The sequence below is a fragment of the Mixophyes fleayi genome, chromosome 8 (genome assembly GCF_038048845.1).
Source record: "Mixophyes fleayi isolate aMixFle1 chromosome 8, aMixFle1.hap1, whole genome shotgun sequence".
NCBI classification, from domain to species: domain Eukaryota; kingdom Metazoa; phylum Chordata; class Amphibia; order Anura; family Limnodynastidae; genus Mixophyes; species Mixophyes fleayi.
The window spans coordinates 121,613,049-121,630,733 of record NC_134409.1 but is presented as its reverse complement, the minus strand read 5'-3'; the positions used below and the strand labels follow the sequence as shown (position 1 = coordinate 121,630,733).

Below are 17,685 nucleotides of genomic sequence, written 5' to 3'. Positions count from 1 at the left end.
TCATTGCCAGAAGAGGTTTGCTTATAACTTCCCACAGTTGACCTTTACCACTGAAGCTCAGCCAATGTCTCGGCCGATCTGGATGAGTGATGTCATCCACGTAGAGTGAAAACTTGGCCTCTAATCTGCCTGTTCCAGCTGCGCTGATCACTCTGGTCTCTGGATTCTCTCTGATGCATTCAGCGAAAGGATAGAGCAGTGTTTCCCAACTTCAGTCCTCAGGGACCCCTAACAGTGCAGGTTTTCCAGGTGACCAGTGAAATAATTAGGACCACCTGTGGATCTTTCAAAATGTGTCAGTCGGTAATGAATACACCTGTGCTCCAGCAAGGAGATATGGAAAACATGTACTGCTAGTGGTCCATGAGGACTGGAGTTGGGAAACACTGGGCTAGAGCAACCTTGTTTGACTGAAATGGAGTTGGTCTTCCAGGCATTCACCAGCGACATCAGTTACATTAGGTTAACATAGAAACAAAACAATTACCCCGAAGTACCGCCGCGTTAAACATATTACTTTTATTACGGTAATATTAAGTCGGCGTTAAAACTACCGTAATAACGGTATTTACGCACACTATTGCCATAATAACGGTAATAGTGTGCAGGTGAAGTGAATTCCCTCCACAGGTCTTCTCCTGGTCACCCCTGACCAGGGCTGCATTCACTCGGTGCTCTTTAGAGGACTGTGTCCCTGGGTATGACAAGGTTGTCTGCTATCATGTGCCCTGGGAAGCCACAGATCTCATCTGGGTAAATGATCCCTACGCTGACAGCCTTTCACCAGTTGGCTAGTACCATAGCACGGATCTTTAAGTCCATTTTCAGACGAGAGAAAACGCCCTTTTTTAAAATCACACCTCTTCCCCTTTTGCTATTAAAATACCATGATCATCCCTTTACTCAGCTACAGCCACAGGTTCGGGACAATGAACTCCCCGGGCTTAAATAATCTATTGGTGAAGTGCAGCTCCTCCAACACCAAGGGAGAATCTATTGCTGACTTATCTGTGACAAATAAAAACAGTTTTACCTCAGGTTAGCCCCATGAGAATATATAATGAACAGATCTGGACATTTTTCCCTCAATAAAAAGAAAAATATTGATGAGCTTGGTTGGTCCTCCTGTCAGATAGCATGAACAGCAGAGTCTCCTCTGTTACTGAGAGAATGAAAACTTTATGATACTTCATGGTTTTCTCTTTCTAGTCTGGATGCAATCCTTAATTTATGACTCCATACTATAATGTAGATGTTGCCATGTTGTTGAATGTTACTCAGCATACTCATGCCACTGTCTAGTAAGGTCACAGACTTTATTTACTGCTGCAATACTTGAATGCTCTATATCATACTTGCCAACTCTCCCGGAATGTCCGGGAGACTCCCGAAATTCGGGTAGGTCTCCCGGGAGAGCGGGCAAGTATCCTGCATACGGAACTCACTCATCAAAATGACGCAATTCGCGGTGAATCGCCCTCCGCGTCAAAATTATGCTTCTGTTGCGGGGAGGGCCAAAATGACGCGATTGACAGCGCCCCGCCCCCTCCCACCCTCCAACCACGTTCCCTGACCGGGATCTCCCGAAATTGCCTTTTCAGAGATTGGCAAGTATGTTCTATATCAGTGTTGGCTAACCTGTGACACTCCAGGTGTTGTGAAACTACAAGTCCCAGCATACCCTTCCAGCAATAAACTGCTATACATTGGCAAAGCATGCTGGGACTTGTAGTTTCACAACACCTGGGGGTAAATGTATGAATCTCCGGATTCTTCATCTCCGGCGTGTTCAGCCTCTTCAGCGCTTAAATTTAAAGAGGCGCTGCATTGTAAAGGGTTTCTTTACCAGACCTCTGGATGCTGCATATTCTATAGCCATATCTCTGTCATTTAAAATGTATATTCAATTATAGGTTTTACTCAATTATTACACTGTCCGCACACTCTGTGTTACTTATTATTATACTTGTTATTCTCATATCCACTTTTGACATATATAGAATTTATTTTCTCTCAGTCTACTCTCTCTCTTTGCTACTATTTTCTCAGAAAAAGATTAATTAAACTGTCGCTATGTCTCTTCAGTCATCCATGTTAACAGTAAGTGTTCAGCTTCCATCCCTCAGTTCTCCTCACACTGTCCACATTTTTTTCTCTTAATTGCTTTATTTTAATCACACATTCAAACTCCGCCCACTTGAGCCATTCTCCCATTGGCTCAGCAGGTAGAGGGGGTGTCCTGTATCTCTACCACACACGTATGTGATGCAGCTCTCCATGATAGGAGCAGCACAGCTGCTTAGGGTTTCATCATGGCTGCTTATGTCAGTGGTATTAGAGCCTGTGAGGTCCCCAGTCTGTTTGGGGAAGCCCTTGGGATTTCGTGGGATCCCCAGGGGCAAACGCAGGATTTGTAGAGGGGAGTTTCCACACCATGCCACCAGTGGGCGTGACCAGCATGCATGGGGGCGTGGCCACCTCAATTATACAGTGCCCCAGGCTTGGAGGGGGGTTTCCAGGCACTAGGATAGTGCAGAGTGTGGAAGGTCCCCAAATGCTGTTAGAGGGAGACTTGACTGGGAACCCGAATTTGAGAAAAGCTTTTCACAGGCTTTTCAATTAAAAATTATAATTGGAATCCCCAGTTATAATTAGCACTCATAAGGAGATTGTGAGATACATATAATGATATAACTGACGTTATTATTTAAAATTCTTCATGTCACAATCTATTGTCACAAATTCTATTGATACTCTTCTCACCTTAGATTATGTATGCAATGTGTGTGTGACTTGCAGATACATCAAGATCACCCATTGCATCCAATTCAGAAACTACTGGACATAGGAAAAACTAATTTAAAAAAAATAATTGTCTGATTTGAACTCCATTCAAACTCTGTTACGAAATTCTTGTTCCCTAATAAACAGTGTCATTTGCAAATTATTATTAACGTTTTTGCTTTTACTGTACTAAAATTATTTCTAACCTATCTACTTGTTAACTCCAGTCTTCAGCTGGCATCTTTCTAATAAGGTTTTAGTCTGGATTCTCATAACGCCCCCTTGCCTCTAGAATTAGGGCTGCCATACTTCTGAAGTGAAAAACTATGATAGACATGTGACCTGAAATTTTTCAGGCTACGTAATGTTCCACATTATTGCTTTAGATTCCAAATAAGGTAAAATGGTTACAAGAACATATTTCCACTTATCCTGTTAATTTTAAAAAATAAGGGTCCTGATTCATTAAGGAAAGAAAAGCAAAAAAAAGGAGTAACTTTGCACCTTGACAAAACCATGTTGCATTGAAGGGGGAGGTAAATTTAAAATGTGATGCCAGATTTATAGTTGGGGTAGGGCATGTCCTACATCAACTTTAAATTTCAGTGTACAAACAAAGCTGTCAAGTATTTGTGTGCTACATGAAAAAGCAGCCAGGATTTAACTTATGTGCAAAATAATAAACTACTTAGCACCTCTTGTGTTGTAACACGGTTTGCCCAAGAGAAAACTTACTGCTTTTTTTCCGTAATGAATCAGGCCCAAGATGTCTTTAGAAAACTAGGACACATGACAGCCCCAATCCCAATACTATTATTAGGGGCATATGCAATTGTTGGTGGTTTCCGCCGCGGAAAAACTATTACCGTTATTAACGGTAATACTAGCCGGATTTCAGCTCGCAGCTCCCTGAGCCGCGAGCTGAAATCCAGCGTGAAAAGTACCGTAACAGCGGTATTTACCGTAATGACGGTAATAGTGCGCTGGGCACGTTAATTTTGGCTGTAACGCCAACAATTGAATATGCCCCTCAAAGTTCTTTCTTTGTTGCTACAATGTTGCTGCACACTGTAAAATAGTTAACCCTTAGCACTGCAGACAAGCAAAAAGAAATGTGTTTTTTTTAACAAAGAGACTTAGCATAAATATTTGCAGATTATCTTTTCTTCAACTGTGATCTATGATTTAAGGCAAACAAATCTGCAGAGATCTTCTTTAGGTTACATTCAGTGTTATGCAATTTATGAAAAAAGTTATCTCAAGTGGTTCGGTACGATATCCTGACGCTTGGGATACCGCCACCCACTATACCTCCAACAAAACCACGAAGACTGAAATAGCTTCACTCTTCTCCGCCGTCGGGGTTAAGGTAAGTGTATTTTTTAATTAGGTCGCTATTTCAGTCTTGCGGGGTTTTTTGTAGGTATAGTTGGTGTCGATATTCCAAGCGTCGGGATTTCAATTACCACCGATATCACTTTGTAAACCACATAGACAAAGGGTTTATATTGTTATATAAAAATGTTGTTTTGTATTGTGATGTAGCTCTTGAAGGTCTTGAGTTATGACAACTGTGATACAGAAATACACAGTGGTTACCTTGTATATGAAGCGTCCAATCAGCTTGTGCCTTAGTGATGTCACTAATTCCTAGTGACCCGATAGGCTGCATTACCATGAACATTGGCTCATAGATAAATACAATTTGAACTTTACTCATAATAAAAGCAAGCAACATTGTATTGCTTGTTTGCTTTGCCAGTTCTACCGCTCTCCTATATGTATTGATCACCATTTATTATTATATACTAAAGATTTTGCTGTCAGAGTAACTATGGCCTATGTTCTATGTGATTTCCAGGTTAGCCAGTACACATTCGCTATGTGCAGTTACCGAGAGAAAAAGGCAGAACCGCAGGAGCTCCTACAACTTGATGGGTACACGGTGGATTACACCGATCCACAGCCAGGTAAGTGTCTGTGTCTGCACTACTTTGGCAAGGCAACAGGCAGAGAGCCGTTATTTAGCCAGTGTCCTCTGAGCTCTCTATTCCTCAGTTCAACAGTGTAATATGAAATGAGTTAAAATACATACAAAAATGTTAAAATATAATACAAAAAAGCCACAGAAGAAAATAGATAAGGTTTGGGCATATCTCCAAATGTCCTAGTTTAGGTGGGAGAGTCCCAATTTGAGGAGGATGATCCACCATCCCTCCCGTCAGGACCTTTGCCCTCATTGCCGGGAAGTTAGGAGGTATGTCCCCACTAACCATAGTGAACGGGTGTTGCATACACCAATGGCATGTCAAGGGTCTGTTTAGAAGAGGGGAAGGGTATTGGGGGTCAGCCCTGCGATTTGAATGTGCTAGTCAAGACCCAGAAGTGGATATGACATACCCCACGTGATGTGCTCTGGTATGGAACAATATTAGGTGGCTTTTGGTATATTTTACTGAAATGCATCAGATCTACGAACATAAACTTTCTGCAACTAAATCAACGTTTACAATATTAGGAGTCAGTATGGTTAGTAATAACTGCATAGGACTTCTCTGGACACATAATACGTTAGGTTGGACACTGTGGGTCTGATTCATCAAACCCTGTCCGCTCCGACTTCACAAAGGACGTTTACTACGATTGCTGTGTTTGTCATTCTAGGATTCTAGGTGTGAGATGTTGTTTAATTGACAGCTTGTAAATCATATTTCAACGGAAACTAAAATAATAATAGTAGTAGTAGTAATAAAAAAAATAATAATATCATTTCCATCTATAATATTAATAATGATCATTTTAAGGTGCTTTGGACTAGATTATTATTATTATTATTATTATTATTATTATTATTATTATTATTATTATATTTATTATTAGCATTTTTAATGTACTGCTTGTCCATGCGTTCCTAGTTTTAACATGGGCGGTAAAATAATCTGCAGCCAATTAGATCATCAGAATTCTCACAGCAGCACAGAGTGACTGAGGAGGTGAATGTGCTGAACTTGTGGGAGTGCCCTGACACTGTCTACTCCTGCGATTATGTAAATGAGGACAGAGCTGACATTGACATTATGTGACATTGGCGCTGTCATGATGTGAGGAGGGAAATGGAAGCAAGCGGGAGGCCACAGACTGAGCATTACTGGCGATAGTGGGAGGTGTGATGGAGAGGTGATGTGAGAACCCTGTTAATCTGACATAGGAAGATGGTGAGGTCAAGATGTATGGAACTAAGTTCATATGTCCAACTTATTTGGCATATTTAACACAATCTCAGTATTTTATGATTTCTAATTTGCAGGTTACATTGATTTCCATTTGGCAAGAATATTATTATTATTACCATTTATTTATATAGCGCCACTGATTCCGCAGCGCTGTACAGAGAACTCACTCACATCAGTCCCTGCCCCATTGGGGCTTACAGTCTAAATTCCCTTATACACACACAGACAGAGACGGACAGAGACACACAGACAGAGACACACAAACTAGGGTCAATTTTGTTAGCAGTCAATTAACCTACCAGTATGTTTTTATTCCCAAATCTTAATTATTAGGTTTCACATAACTCCATTGTTATGCCTTGCCAGCAGGGCCGCCATCTGGGGGGTACGGCCAGTACTGCTGTGAGGGCCCGGACAGACCTCTCCACCTGTCCGGACTCCCTGGACTGTCCGGGCCCCGCAGTAGCCAACCGTGCCTCCCCTTTTTTTTCTTACCTTCTCCGCGATGCTGCAGCTCCGCCTCCCAGACTCTGATAGGCTGGGAGCGCGGCCAGTGCGGTAACATCATCACCACGCGCCGCACTCTCAGTGTATCAGTGACCGGAAGGCAGAGCTGCAGCATTGCGGAAAAGGTAAGTTAATGAGCTACAATTTGTTTTGAGGGGGAGAGGGAGAGCTTGGTGGACTTGGGGGACCATAATTATGGAGGGGGGGGGACAGGGAGAGCCTGGGGGACCATAATTGTGGAAGGGGGGCAGGGAGAGCCTGGGGGACCTGATCTGTGGAGGGAGGGAGGGAGGGGGACCTAATCTGTGGAGGGGGGAAGAGGGGGACCTTATCTGTGGAGGGGGGAAGAGGGGGACCTGATCTGTGGAGGGAGGGAGGGGGACCTTATCTGTGGAGGGGGAAAGAGGGGGACCTTAATTGTTGAGAGGGGGGGAGAGGGAGAAGGGGACCTTAACTGTGATTGGAGGGAAGAGGGGGACATTAACTGTGATTGGGGGGGAGAGGAGGCCATTAACTGTGATTAGGGGGGAGATGGGGACCTTAACTGTGGGGGGGAGAGTGGGGGAATGTACTGTGATGAGGGATAGGGGACGCATGTATGGCAAAGATAGAGGGGTGCACATATATGGGGAGTGGGGGCCCCGCCAGATTAATTAGTACTGGGCCCCACAGTTTCTGATGGCAGCCCTGCTTGCCAGTCCCGGCATTCAGGGTGTAGCATACATTTCATGGGTGATGGTTATTTGAGTATACTAACAGAGCCACCTAGAACCTAATAAGTAACTATTTCCATTCATATACTGTTGTCGACAGAATACTTTATCCAAGAAGTACTACACCTATTGTTGTGTAACAAATTTTCCGACTTGTACAGACAATGAGCTTCAGCACTACGCATCTCTGTCAGTTGTATCTGATGTTTAACAATTCTAGAATTGCCATATTTAAGACATTTCCTGTATAGAATTTTCAACTGAACCAAATTACAAAACACTGTTAATATCCATGCGATTAATATTGACTTGTTGAATTAATTAACCTAGGCTTATTCAAGTTGAACCTCTTCTATAATTATCTGAAAAAGTTAATGCTCCACTGCTGCTTCTGAAACTCTTTTCCGTTCTTTGCTCTGTAACGTTCCACAGGCTTGGAAGGGGGCCGATCATTCTTCAATGCAGTCAAAGAAGGTGACACCGTGATCTTTGCAAGTGACGATGAACAAGACAGAATTTTGTGGGTACAAGCGATGTATCGAGCAACCGGCCAATCTCACAAGCCTGTGCCGCCCACTCAGGTTCAAAAACTTAACGCTAAGGGAGGAAATGTGCCACAACTCGATGCGCCGATATCCCAATTCTGTAAGTACATATATAGGCTCAGGAAGTGGGGTATTTATCTGAGCAGTATATATGTAGTTATATATAACACGCTCACATCGTACCTCATTTGAAAGATTATGGAAGAGAAGTTTTTTTCTCCCAATTCCGGAAAATAATTATTTTCGCTCTGGAGGTCAGTACTGCATTGTCCTGTGCTTGTGTCTCAGCGAACTGGAAACAATGAGTAGACACAAAGGCTAACAATACTTAAAGAGCAATTAAAGCCATTTATACATAATATTATATCTTAATATATAGGTATTAGATAATCCTTTGCCTGTACAATACACTGTACAGAGCTCCATAAAATAAGTAACTTGTTTATACATACTTAACTAGGTCTGTCTGACATGATGTCCGTTCTATGTGTTAGAGAAAGCAGACCTGGGGGGTAGTGCTTCTTTATCTTCCATCACTCTTGGGTGTCCTAAATACATTTGTACTTGTATCACAGCAAGTATAACTGCATGCAATGCTTTGTTATTTGCACTTGTCATATATTAGCATCTGGTTAGATGGCCTTGGAGCTGTAGGGGTAACTATAGCTTGTTGGGATGGTGGGGGATACTTAATTAAACTTTACTTTTAAAAAATAAACGAGGACATCACAATATATTAGTCAGAAAGTCATTTTTATGCTTCATTTCAGTTTGGGTGGTTAGATTTGCATTAAATGTGTAAATTTCAGCACAGTATTAAATCCATATCTACAATGCAATGGCAGAATATTGGCACCGGATATAGTAGCAGTTTATACCACTGTGCAATGCACTACTGACCTCTACAAGAGCCTGCAAGCTGCGATAACCCCAAATCAATGGACCTAACTGCTAATTGCATATAATTTACCGCATAAAATAACCAATTATTATTTTCTATTACTGTTATCTTTTCTATTTATTATAGACAAATAATTTTTAAAGGTGACCTTTCTTTCATAAACCAACATTGTAAAAAACAAATTGCAAGTGTAACATTCTGTTCATCTAAAAGTGCAATACTGGATTCACATGTTAGTTCGGAGTTGTCATTCATTAAAACTCATTTGGATTCCATGTCAGTTTAATAATGACGCAGATACATTATCAATCCACTTCTGTGGAAAACATTTCAGTCTTTCGTTTCTCACGGTACAGTTTTCCTAATGCGTATATTTCTCTAGAGAGGATGGAAGGTGAGAAGCTCAGGTGGTTCTCCGCTCCCTTCTCACAGCACATTGTTATCATGTTCTATAGTCAGTTGCTCCCCAATTTGGATAGGTGCTAAGTACGTGGTTTCACACCAGCACCCCTGACAATGTAGTTTACAAGACAGTGGTTTAAACACTTGAGTTCTCCAGGTAACACAATTTCATAATAGTCTGTCAGCAGGAAATAAGAGTATATTTAACACTGAATCAGCAGAAATGGATGTAAGTGTTGCTTGTTAATAAAAACGCCCTTTTTCAGACCCTCGTAAGCTTTCAAAGTGGTTGGATGCGTGACGTCACTTGGGAAATGCCTTCCTATATGTGATTTATAACCGATGCTCGCTATTTAAAAGGCTTAAATCACGACGATCAAGGCTTCTCAAAAAGCTGCCTCATTTGTGGTATAAGTAATTATAGGTAGACTCTAGGGCCCTTTTACTAACAGTGTATTTAGATGCAAAACGTGCACTAAACCATATCAACCAATCAGAAACTTGCTTTCATCTTGACACTAAACAGAGAAAATTTGATTGGATGCAGTGATTCGGAGCAAATTTTGCAACTAATTGCAATGTTTGTGAATGAGCCCTTTCTATTATTAACTTGAATTAAATAGCTGTGCCTTGTGATAAATCAATTGAAAACAAATAAGGAATTAATTTGTGGAAGACCTGTTTTTTATTTTTTTTATTTTGCAGCTCTATGATAGTGGCCCCTGCATATAGCACTCAAAGGGGCCCGAGTCCTGATAAGCTCCATGAACAACAAGGCAGATGTCACTTAATATAGAACTAACCTTCAGCCTGAGCAAGATCTATGTCCATTAAACACCATTTACATTGCCAGATCACCTTGTCAATTTACATACACTGCTGTGCCCTGAAAACCAGTGATATATTGGACCACTTACTGCGATCAGTCACCCGCTATTATCACTACATTGGAATAGATGGTGAATATTTAATTTTGCCTTGATTGAGAAAGCAGCATGTCAGCTTCCAGGCTTAGGAAATGTGCCGATAGCCCACATTTGTCTGCAGAATGACTTGTGTCCATGTTATATGGTCATATGGGCAGATGTCAGCTCTGCTCCTTATTTGATTAGAGCTGTGTTACTTAAATAAATGTCATATTTGGTGCCGTTCTACTCCAAAAAGGGAGAACTGGGGCTCTTTGTAGGAGTATTTTGTGTGTATCGGTGGTAGGAATTCCCAAATTATTCCGTTTTGATTGCGTGATGTAAGAAAATGAAATGTGACAAATGCCAACGGTTATGAATAATGTTTATAACCATGGCAAGGTATTGGAAGTAGATTGCTGCATTTTGCCAAAATAGATAAGAAGCAGAGGAGACTAAATCTACCCACACAGCGTTATCAGAACTAACAGAACTTCTCCTAACTCTCCTCCATGCCAATAATCCTCCTCATTCCTATGCCCTGCCAATCTTTCTTTCCATAATCTCATTATTTCGAGCTGGGAATCTCTCCCTCCACAGGTTTCCCTCTACTATATTTCATGATTATTGCTTCAGTGGAGCTTGGCTGGCAGAGGGTTAAAATTGTTTTGTGAGGTCCAGGCCCACACACCAGTGAGCCGTCTTCTCCTTCTCACGCCCTGTTCTCTAAACACTGCCTGCTCCTATGACCTTACCTCCAATTAGGCACATTAGGTGATCATGCCATTATTCTGGGTGCAGCCGCCCAATCTTCTTCACTGGTGCTCAGAAGTTCAGACAAGATAGCATGTGCTGTCTTTAGTCAGAGATGAGGGGATTTACTCAAATTGTTTTTAGTTTCTAAGCAGTGTGGAAGAACAAAATATATTAATTGTATTTAACTATTTGTCCGCCACTTATCTGTATAAATAGGTACTTCCCAGACGTCCTACCTACACATCCCGGTGATATGTGAGTTGGTATTCTTGCATCAGTCCTGAGGCTGTGCCAAGGAAGGATCGAAAGTTAGATGCCACTGAAAGGGTTAAAAGGTAGGAAGGGAGCAGGATTAATTAGAAGTGTGTGCACACTGTAATTGTGTTCATTCACTGATTGCTCAGATACTTAAATTGACACAGTTATAATGGCCATTGGCTGCTTGTGTTTATGTAGCTGTCGGTATCACGGTTTTCAAAGTGGTTGGATGCGTAACGTCACTTGGAAAATGCCTTCCTATATGGATTTGCAACGGATGCTCGCTATTTAAAAGGCTAAAATCACACCAATATATGAGGATAATCTTTATCATACTAGCAAACTCTCCCGGAATGTCCGGGAGACTCCCAAATTCCGGGTAGGTCTCCCGGACTCCTGGGAGAGCAGACCATTCTCCTGTGATGAATCACGTCATTTTGTCCCTGCCCCTCATGACAAAATGACGCTCTGTGTCATCGTGTGGCTGGGCCATAATGATGCGATTTGTAGCACAGCGCCCCCTTTTGTCCTCAGACTTTACCACCCCCCCCCCGGGATCTCCCGGAGGCAAACAGTAAAGAGTCGGCAATCATGATCTTATGAAAATGAGACATTAGACGTAACTAGGCAGTTGACTAAGGCGCTGTGATGTAGGGGATGCCTAAATCACTGAATGAGTGATACTTAATGACAGTCTTTCTGTGTTTTTAATGTTCCCATGGCCAGGGGCGGAGAGAGTGGGGGGAAGCAGGTATAAAGTACCAGGGCTGTAGTGGGAGGAGCCACTAACCCAACATGGCCACGCCCCCTTCAGTGGCTATGGAAGGGGCCTCAAGAATTCCTCTTGATGGCCCTGCTTGTGGCCACACAAAGCTGACATGGAGGGGCAGCAGCCAGAAGCTTCTTATATGTGTATCTGTCCCAGTCTGACAGGAGCATACCCCCTACCCTACTTTAACTTGCTAAGCTAAGAAGCAGAGGAAGGAGTAAGGGTACAGGGCCAGAGAAGGGGGCATCAGGGGTACTTATGCAGATCACAGTCCTATAGACATGTTAGTCCGGCATCTACAGTCCTGGAATGCAGGATTTAAATGACTAAATGATACTTGTTTCAATCATGGAGCCCTAATAGATAAATGATCAGCTTTATGAAGAAATTTGCTGCCAATTCTTGTGTAATTGCTAAGCAAATATTTCAGAAATTATACCTATAACTTACACACAGCCGTGGTGACCATAAAACGTATGGACTTGCAGCCTATCACTTCACCAGGGAGCTATGACATCACTGATGCATGAGCTGCATACCTCAGTGATGTCACTGATTCCAAGGGAATTGATTGGACGCCTCCTCTTGAATATTTGTTCAACGGTTATCTCCTATGTGTGTAGGTAGATGTTTTTCACTGTACAGGATTCATCACTCATTTCCTATAAACTGAACTAAATAAAATCCAGTATTGCATTTTAAGATCTTTTTAGCTTTTCTTTTCAGAAAGGTAAGGTGATATCAGTCTTCCTCTCTCTGTTTATAATACTGTTACTAGAATTTCCTTGTCCTTTTCTCTGTCTTGTATATTTTCTATATTTTTGTGTTTAGAGTAACTTAGAACCATAGATGAGCTTCTCTCCGCCTAGAATCCAGTCCCCCGAGCATTTCAACATGTCTTATATTGCAGAGAAAGAGGTAGTTCACTCGTCCTTTCAGAGCTGTCCAAAGGAGGGGGGGGGGGGGGGGTTGCTTAATATCTTTTTATAGCGGATATCTTGCATGGAATTCTTTCTCAATTACGACTCGTCTCCAAAAAAACTTACTATGATTGAAAAGGCAGCTCTGAAACTAAGGGTGAAACTCCATTTTTTTGCATTTGAACTCTAAAATTAGATCCTGCTATTCATTCATTTGTGTGACTCCACAAATCACTTTTATTTGGCTAAACGAGAAAGAGTCCAATTCCTCCCCGACTTCTTTTATTTTTCTGTTCTTTGTCTTTTATCTATCTGTTTGCCCGTAAAAAAAAATTAAAAAAAAATTGATGATATCCATGACGCAATGGGATGTCATCGAGAAAACGCGCCATGATATGGCCAACCGTAAGCTTCATAAAAGTGAACACCTGTCTGCAAACACCTGTCTGTCCTGTCTGTCGCAGTAGAACATTCAATCAAACACATGCCCAGAAATATCATTGAAAAATCCAATTTCTCTTTATTTTTTTATTTATTTTTTTTGTTTAATCTAAAAATGCTCAATAACTTGATTTTCACATTCATGTTTGATCCTCTTGAATTAAAATGCCTTTTTTTTTTTTTACCTATATAGAATGATCAGGCACTTCTACTATTGCAAAATAAATAATTTTTACCATAGACTTGTTTTCATGCTGTAAAAAAAAAAAAAAAAAAAATAGAAATAAAAAAAAAAAAGTTTTCTGAAAGTTTTCTTTTTTCATTCTTTGCCTGAACCCTAGTACTTAATTTGCTAAACTAGGGCCCCCTGTCTGCTTTCCTGAGTCTTTATGTTGTTCTGGTTTGTTTCTTCTTACCCTGCTAACTTCTAGCTGGACTGAAGGGTAAGTGCTCCCTACAGATAGCACAGCTCAGATAATCTGAACAGATTATCTGACATATGCAATGTGCTTTTTTTTTTTCTTAAATCTTTCTCATGTTTAGATTTCTAGTACGACTATTCATGTTTTCCTAAATTTAGGTTTGAGTTGTAAGTTTCCATACTGAAATTAGGATGCATGTGATGTTTGCATAATTGCCTTCTCTCTTTGGCTTGTACTTCAGCATCACACGATGCTCTTAATCCAGATTATTTATTTTCTTTTTATGTCTTTTTATTTATTTATTTATTGTGTTTTTCAAGGCCTAATGCCAGCTCAGTCTTCATTTATTTACTTTTTATTAATAATTGTTCATCACATGGATTGCATAATGCTTGCATCGAGATCATCTTGCACAGCTCCAGGCGTTTGCATTCGTTATTTTACAGTCTTTTTTTTTATTTTATTTATTATTGATTGTTTTGTTTGTACATCTCATTGGTTGTCCCAATGGGTCGCATGGATGAGTTCACCTACATGCCTGTAATGTGCAACACGTCAGAAAACACAACATTAAAGGCACGCTAACCCTGTTTTTTTAATTGTCTAATGAAAATATTAAAAGGTGAATAGATAATAATATTCATGTTGCAGGGCTTTTCCTAACTCATGTAAATGTGTTACTAACTCTGTCTGCAGAATTTGCCATTCACTAGTGGGCTGATGTTTTTGTATATGATGTATACACCCCTAAATTCCTCCCAAAGTTCTCCTTTCAGTCTGTTGTGATCATTTTCTCACAAGTGAAACAGAAAAAAGCAAAAATGACAGCAAACAGCATCCAGGAAAAAGGGAGCCAAACCTGCTAGGTTCGCCCACAACACTTGCGTTCCCTTGTATTAGGTACAATTAGGCAAATACATCTTTTGGATTAGAGTGCCTTTAACGGAGATTGTCTCTAATACAGAACGAAAAATATACTATCTTAAAGGAGTATTTCAAAAATAAATATTTAAATGCAACAGTGTTTTTGATGATTTCATTTTGAACCTCTCAGCCATTTGGCTTAATCTTACTGCGATCACAGTCTTCCTATTGGCTGAATATGTTATGATGTCACAGAAGCTGATGGTGGGCATTGAGGAATTAAAATTTAATTAAAATTAAAAAAGTTTGAATTAAAAAAAGTTTTATAACCTTTTCACTAGTCTAGTCTGAAAGTATGATATAATTTTAATACAAAACAGAAGTCTAATAACTAGTATACATTACTATTATACCAAAAGGGTTTTAAAATAAAAATAATTTCCTGTGCGCATGATGGTTACGGTCACGAGAAGGGCAGTAATCTCTTTTCCCCTTTATTATTACAGCAGGTAAAACTTAGCATGCAAAAATCTAAAACACCAATTTAAAAGCACTCTAACCCGATATTTATTTAATTATCCCTCTACGTAATTTAGAGAGATATGCATATGTATATCACTACTGCAAGCATTTCCATACCTATTGCCACCAGAGACAGGAGCTCTCAAGTTGTATGAAAATCTTTCATTACTGTCAATGCCAATAGTACATTTATTTTCCTAGATTAACCAAAACTCCATTCCCCTATCAACCAGTCAGATCACCTTTGTTTGATCTCTCCGCACAACACTTCTTGGCTAGACACAACATTTAAAAAAAAAAAAGTTTATCAACTTATCCGGAACACAACGAGAGAAAAACAAATGAGGATTGAGTGTCCTTAATTTAGAAAGCCAAGATGGAAATTATTCTATAATAAATGTAGTCCTTTCTACTAGTTGATGATCTGTTCAAATATGTTTTTTCTCCTTTTCTACGTTCTACCATAATCCAGCTGTTTCTGTTTGTGAATATTTTGTTTGTTTAAAGAGAAACATTCCTTTGTTTATTTCCTTGTTTATTTATTTTATCGCTCTTTTTAATACCCAAGAGGTCATTCGATCTACCAGTCATGAGAGTTGGCAAATATGTATTTGGAGTATTTTGAATGCAATATGAGATGGAGCAGGTGACCGATCCTCCTGACCATGGATATAATACTCCTCCTCCTTCCTTCCTTCTTTCTTTCTCTCTTTTATTTTACGTACATTCCCCTTGGATAGCAGGCAGAATTTAATCTCCACTTCTTCAAGCAGAAACAATATTCTTTTTTTCGGGGTGTCTGAATAGGACTCCAGCAAGCAATGCTGCAATATGATACCAAGCTGGAGTTTGCTACGTTTTATTACAAAAAAAACAAAACAAAATATGTAGCTATATAAATATAGAAATAAAAAGGGAAAGGATGAATGAGAGAACGAATGAATGGACTTCTTGGATTGAAATCTCAGTACTTTGCACCATTCGCTATTTTGTGAGATTTTGATTGTTTGTTCTGCTTGACATGAATCTCTTAACACGCCATTCAATTCACCGCTACGTTTTTCTTGTATGATCAACTCGTATCTGCTACATTGATGTTTCAGGCGTTTCGGCACCTGGAGGCTTCCTGTAAAATTTGCATTTACCGGCCTGCCATCCTGCGCCAAAAAGCATGAAACCCGATTTTAACATTCCACATTAATGGCATGAGCAAAATGTGCGCAAATCACAAAAGCATGCAACTACCGACATATGTTCCCATGAACTGTCTTTCTGAATTGGATGCTTATTCAATATGAACAATTTTGCATAAAACATATCGGGTGATCTGTATGCTCTCAATTATTATTGTTATTCCTGTTAATGTCATTGTGTTATTTAAAGCAGATTATTATTCAGTATAGGGTAAATAACAGGACTTGTCACAATCATTGTTTACTGCACTTTTCTAGCTAGTTATATAACCCTCATTCTCATTGTCTACTCAGTAAGACTTTAATTCAACCAGTTAAAATGTGATCTGTAGGTGAGAACATTTATATCATTATCTTATTAGTTATTGGTCCACCTAATATATACTTCTATATATACAACTCCAAAAATATAACGTTAAAGAAACTGCTATGCAAGATGCCACACTAACAGTTTGCAAAATATTATATATATATATATATATATATATATATAGAGAGAGAGAGAGAGAGAGAGATAGATAGATATGAGATAGATATGATGATGAGATAGATAGATAGATATGAGATAGATATGATGATTAGATAGATAGATAGATATGAGATAGATATGATGATTAGATAGATATGCGTTAGATAGATATAAGATAGATAGATATGAGATAGATAGATATGATAATGAGATAGATAGACATATTGTTAGAAATGAGATAGATAGATATAATATAGATAGATAGATATAAGATAGATAAATATGATAATTAGATAGATAGATATGAGATAGATAGATATAAGATAGATAGATAGATAGATAGATATGAAATAGCTAGATAGTGAGAAAATTAGATTGATAGACAGATATTAGATAGCTAGATAGATATGAGATATATATGATAATGAGATAGATATGATAATGAGATAGATAGATAGATAGATAGATAGGATAATTAGATAGATAGATAGATAGATATGATAATGAGATAGATAGATAGATAGATAATATAATAAGTCATTAACTTTTACCATACTTTGCAAACAAAAGACACATAAAAAATGTCCACAAATCAACAACTTATTTCTGATGCAGCTCCCAACATTGACCTAAATGTAGTCCTACTCTTTGTACAAAACTTCCTACGCTAAACATCACCCCTGCAAAACAGTGGTTAATATAAAATGTTAAAAGTTCTACCAGGAAATTCTTTTCTATTACAAATGACTGAAAATATAAAAAGCAGGATTATACTATAATTGCCCGCAACCAAAAAGAGAACTAACATGCTAATAATACATTTTAATATGATGTATAAAATTAAATATAATTCAGCTTTGCATTAGCAAAAACAAAAAAAAACATAAACCTGTGTGTATGTATACATTGTCGCGTGTGTGTTCATGTATGTACAAACATGCATGTGAACGTGTAGCAGAGCATTGTGTATCCCTCTCCTGGTACTCATTCGGACATGATTGTATTTTGAAATGTTTAGGTATTGCCAAGAAGGTTATTTGCGTTAGACAAATTCAATAATAAAATAAGTTGACTTAATTAT

The 17,685-nt window shown here is 39.3% G+C and overlaps 1 protein-coding gene across 22 annotated transcripts in view; it reads left to right on the top strand.

Moving 5' to 3' along the window:
- The window catches only part of CADPS (calcium dependent secretion activator), a 395,853-nt gene that overhangs the window by 229,846 nt on the left and 148,322 nt on the right, over positions 1–17,685 (top strand). For 13 of the 22 annotated variants that reach the window (XM_075183348.1, XM_075183335.1, XM_075183351.1 and 10 more), the window contains exons 10-11: positions 4,646–4,754; positions 7,670–7,882. In XM_075183348.1, coding sequence (XP_075039449.1) covers positions 4,646–4,754; positions 7,670–7,882 — 322 coding nt within the window. The remainder of the gene's footprint in view (positions 1–4,645; positions 4,755–7,669; positions 7,883–17,685) is intronic. The other 9 variants (XM_075183352.1, XM_075183354.1, XM_075183339.1 and 6 more) reach the window with 1 other exon arrangement.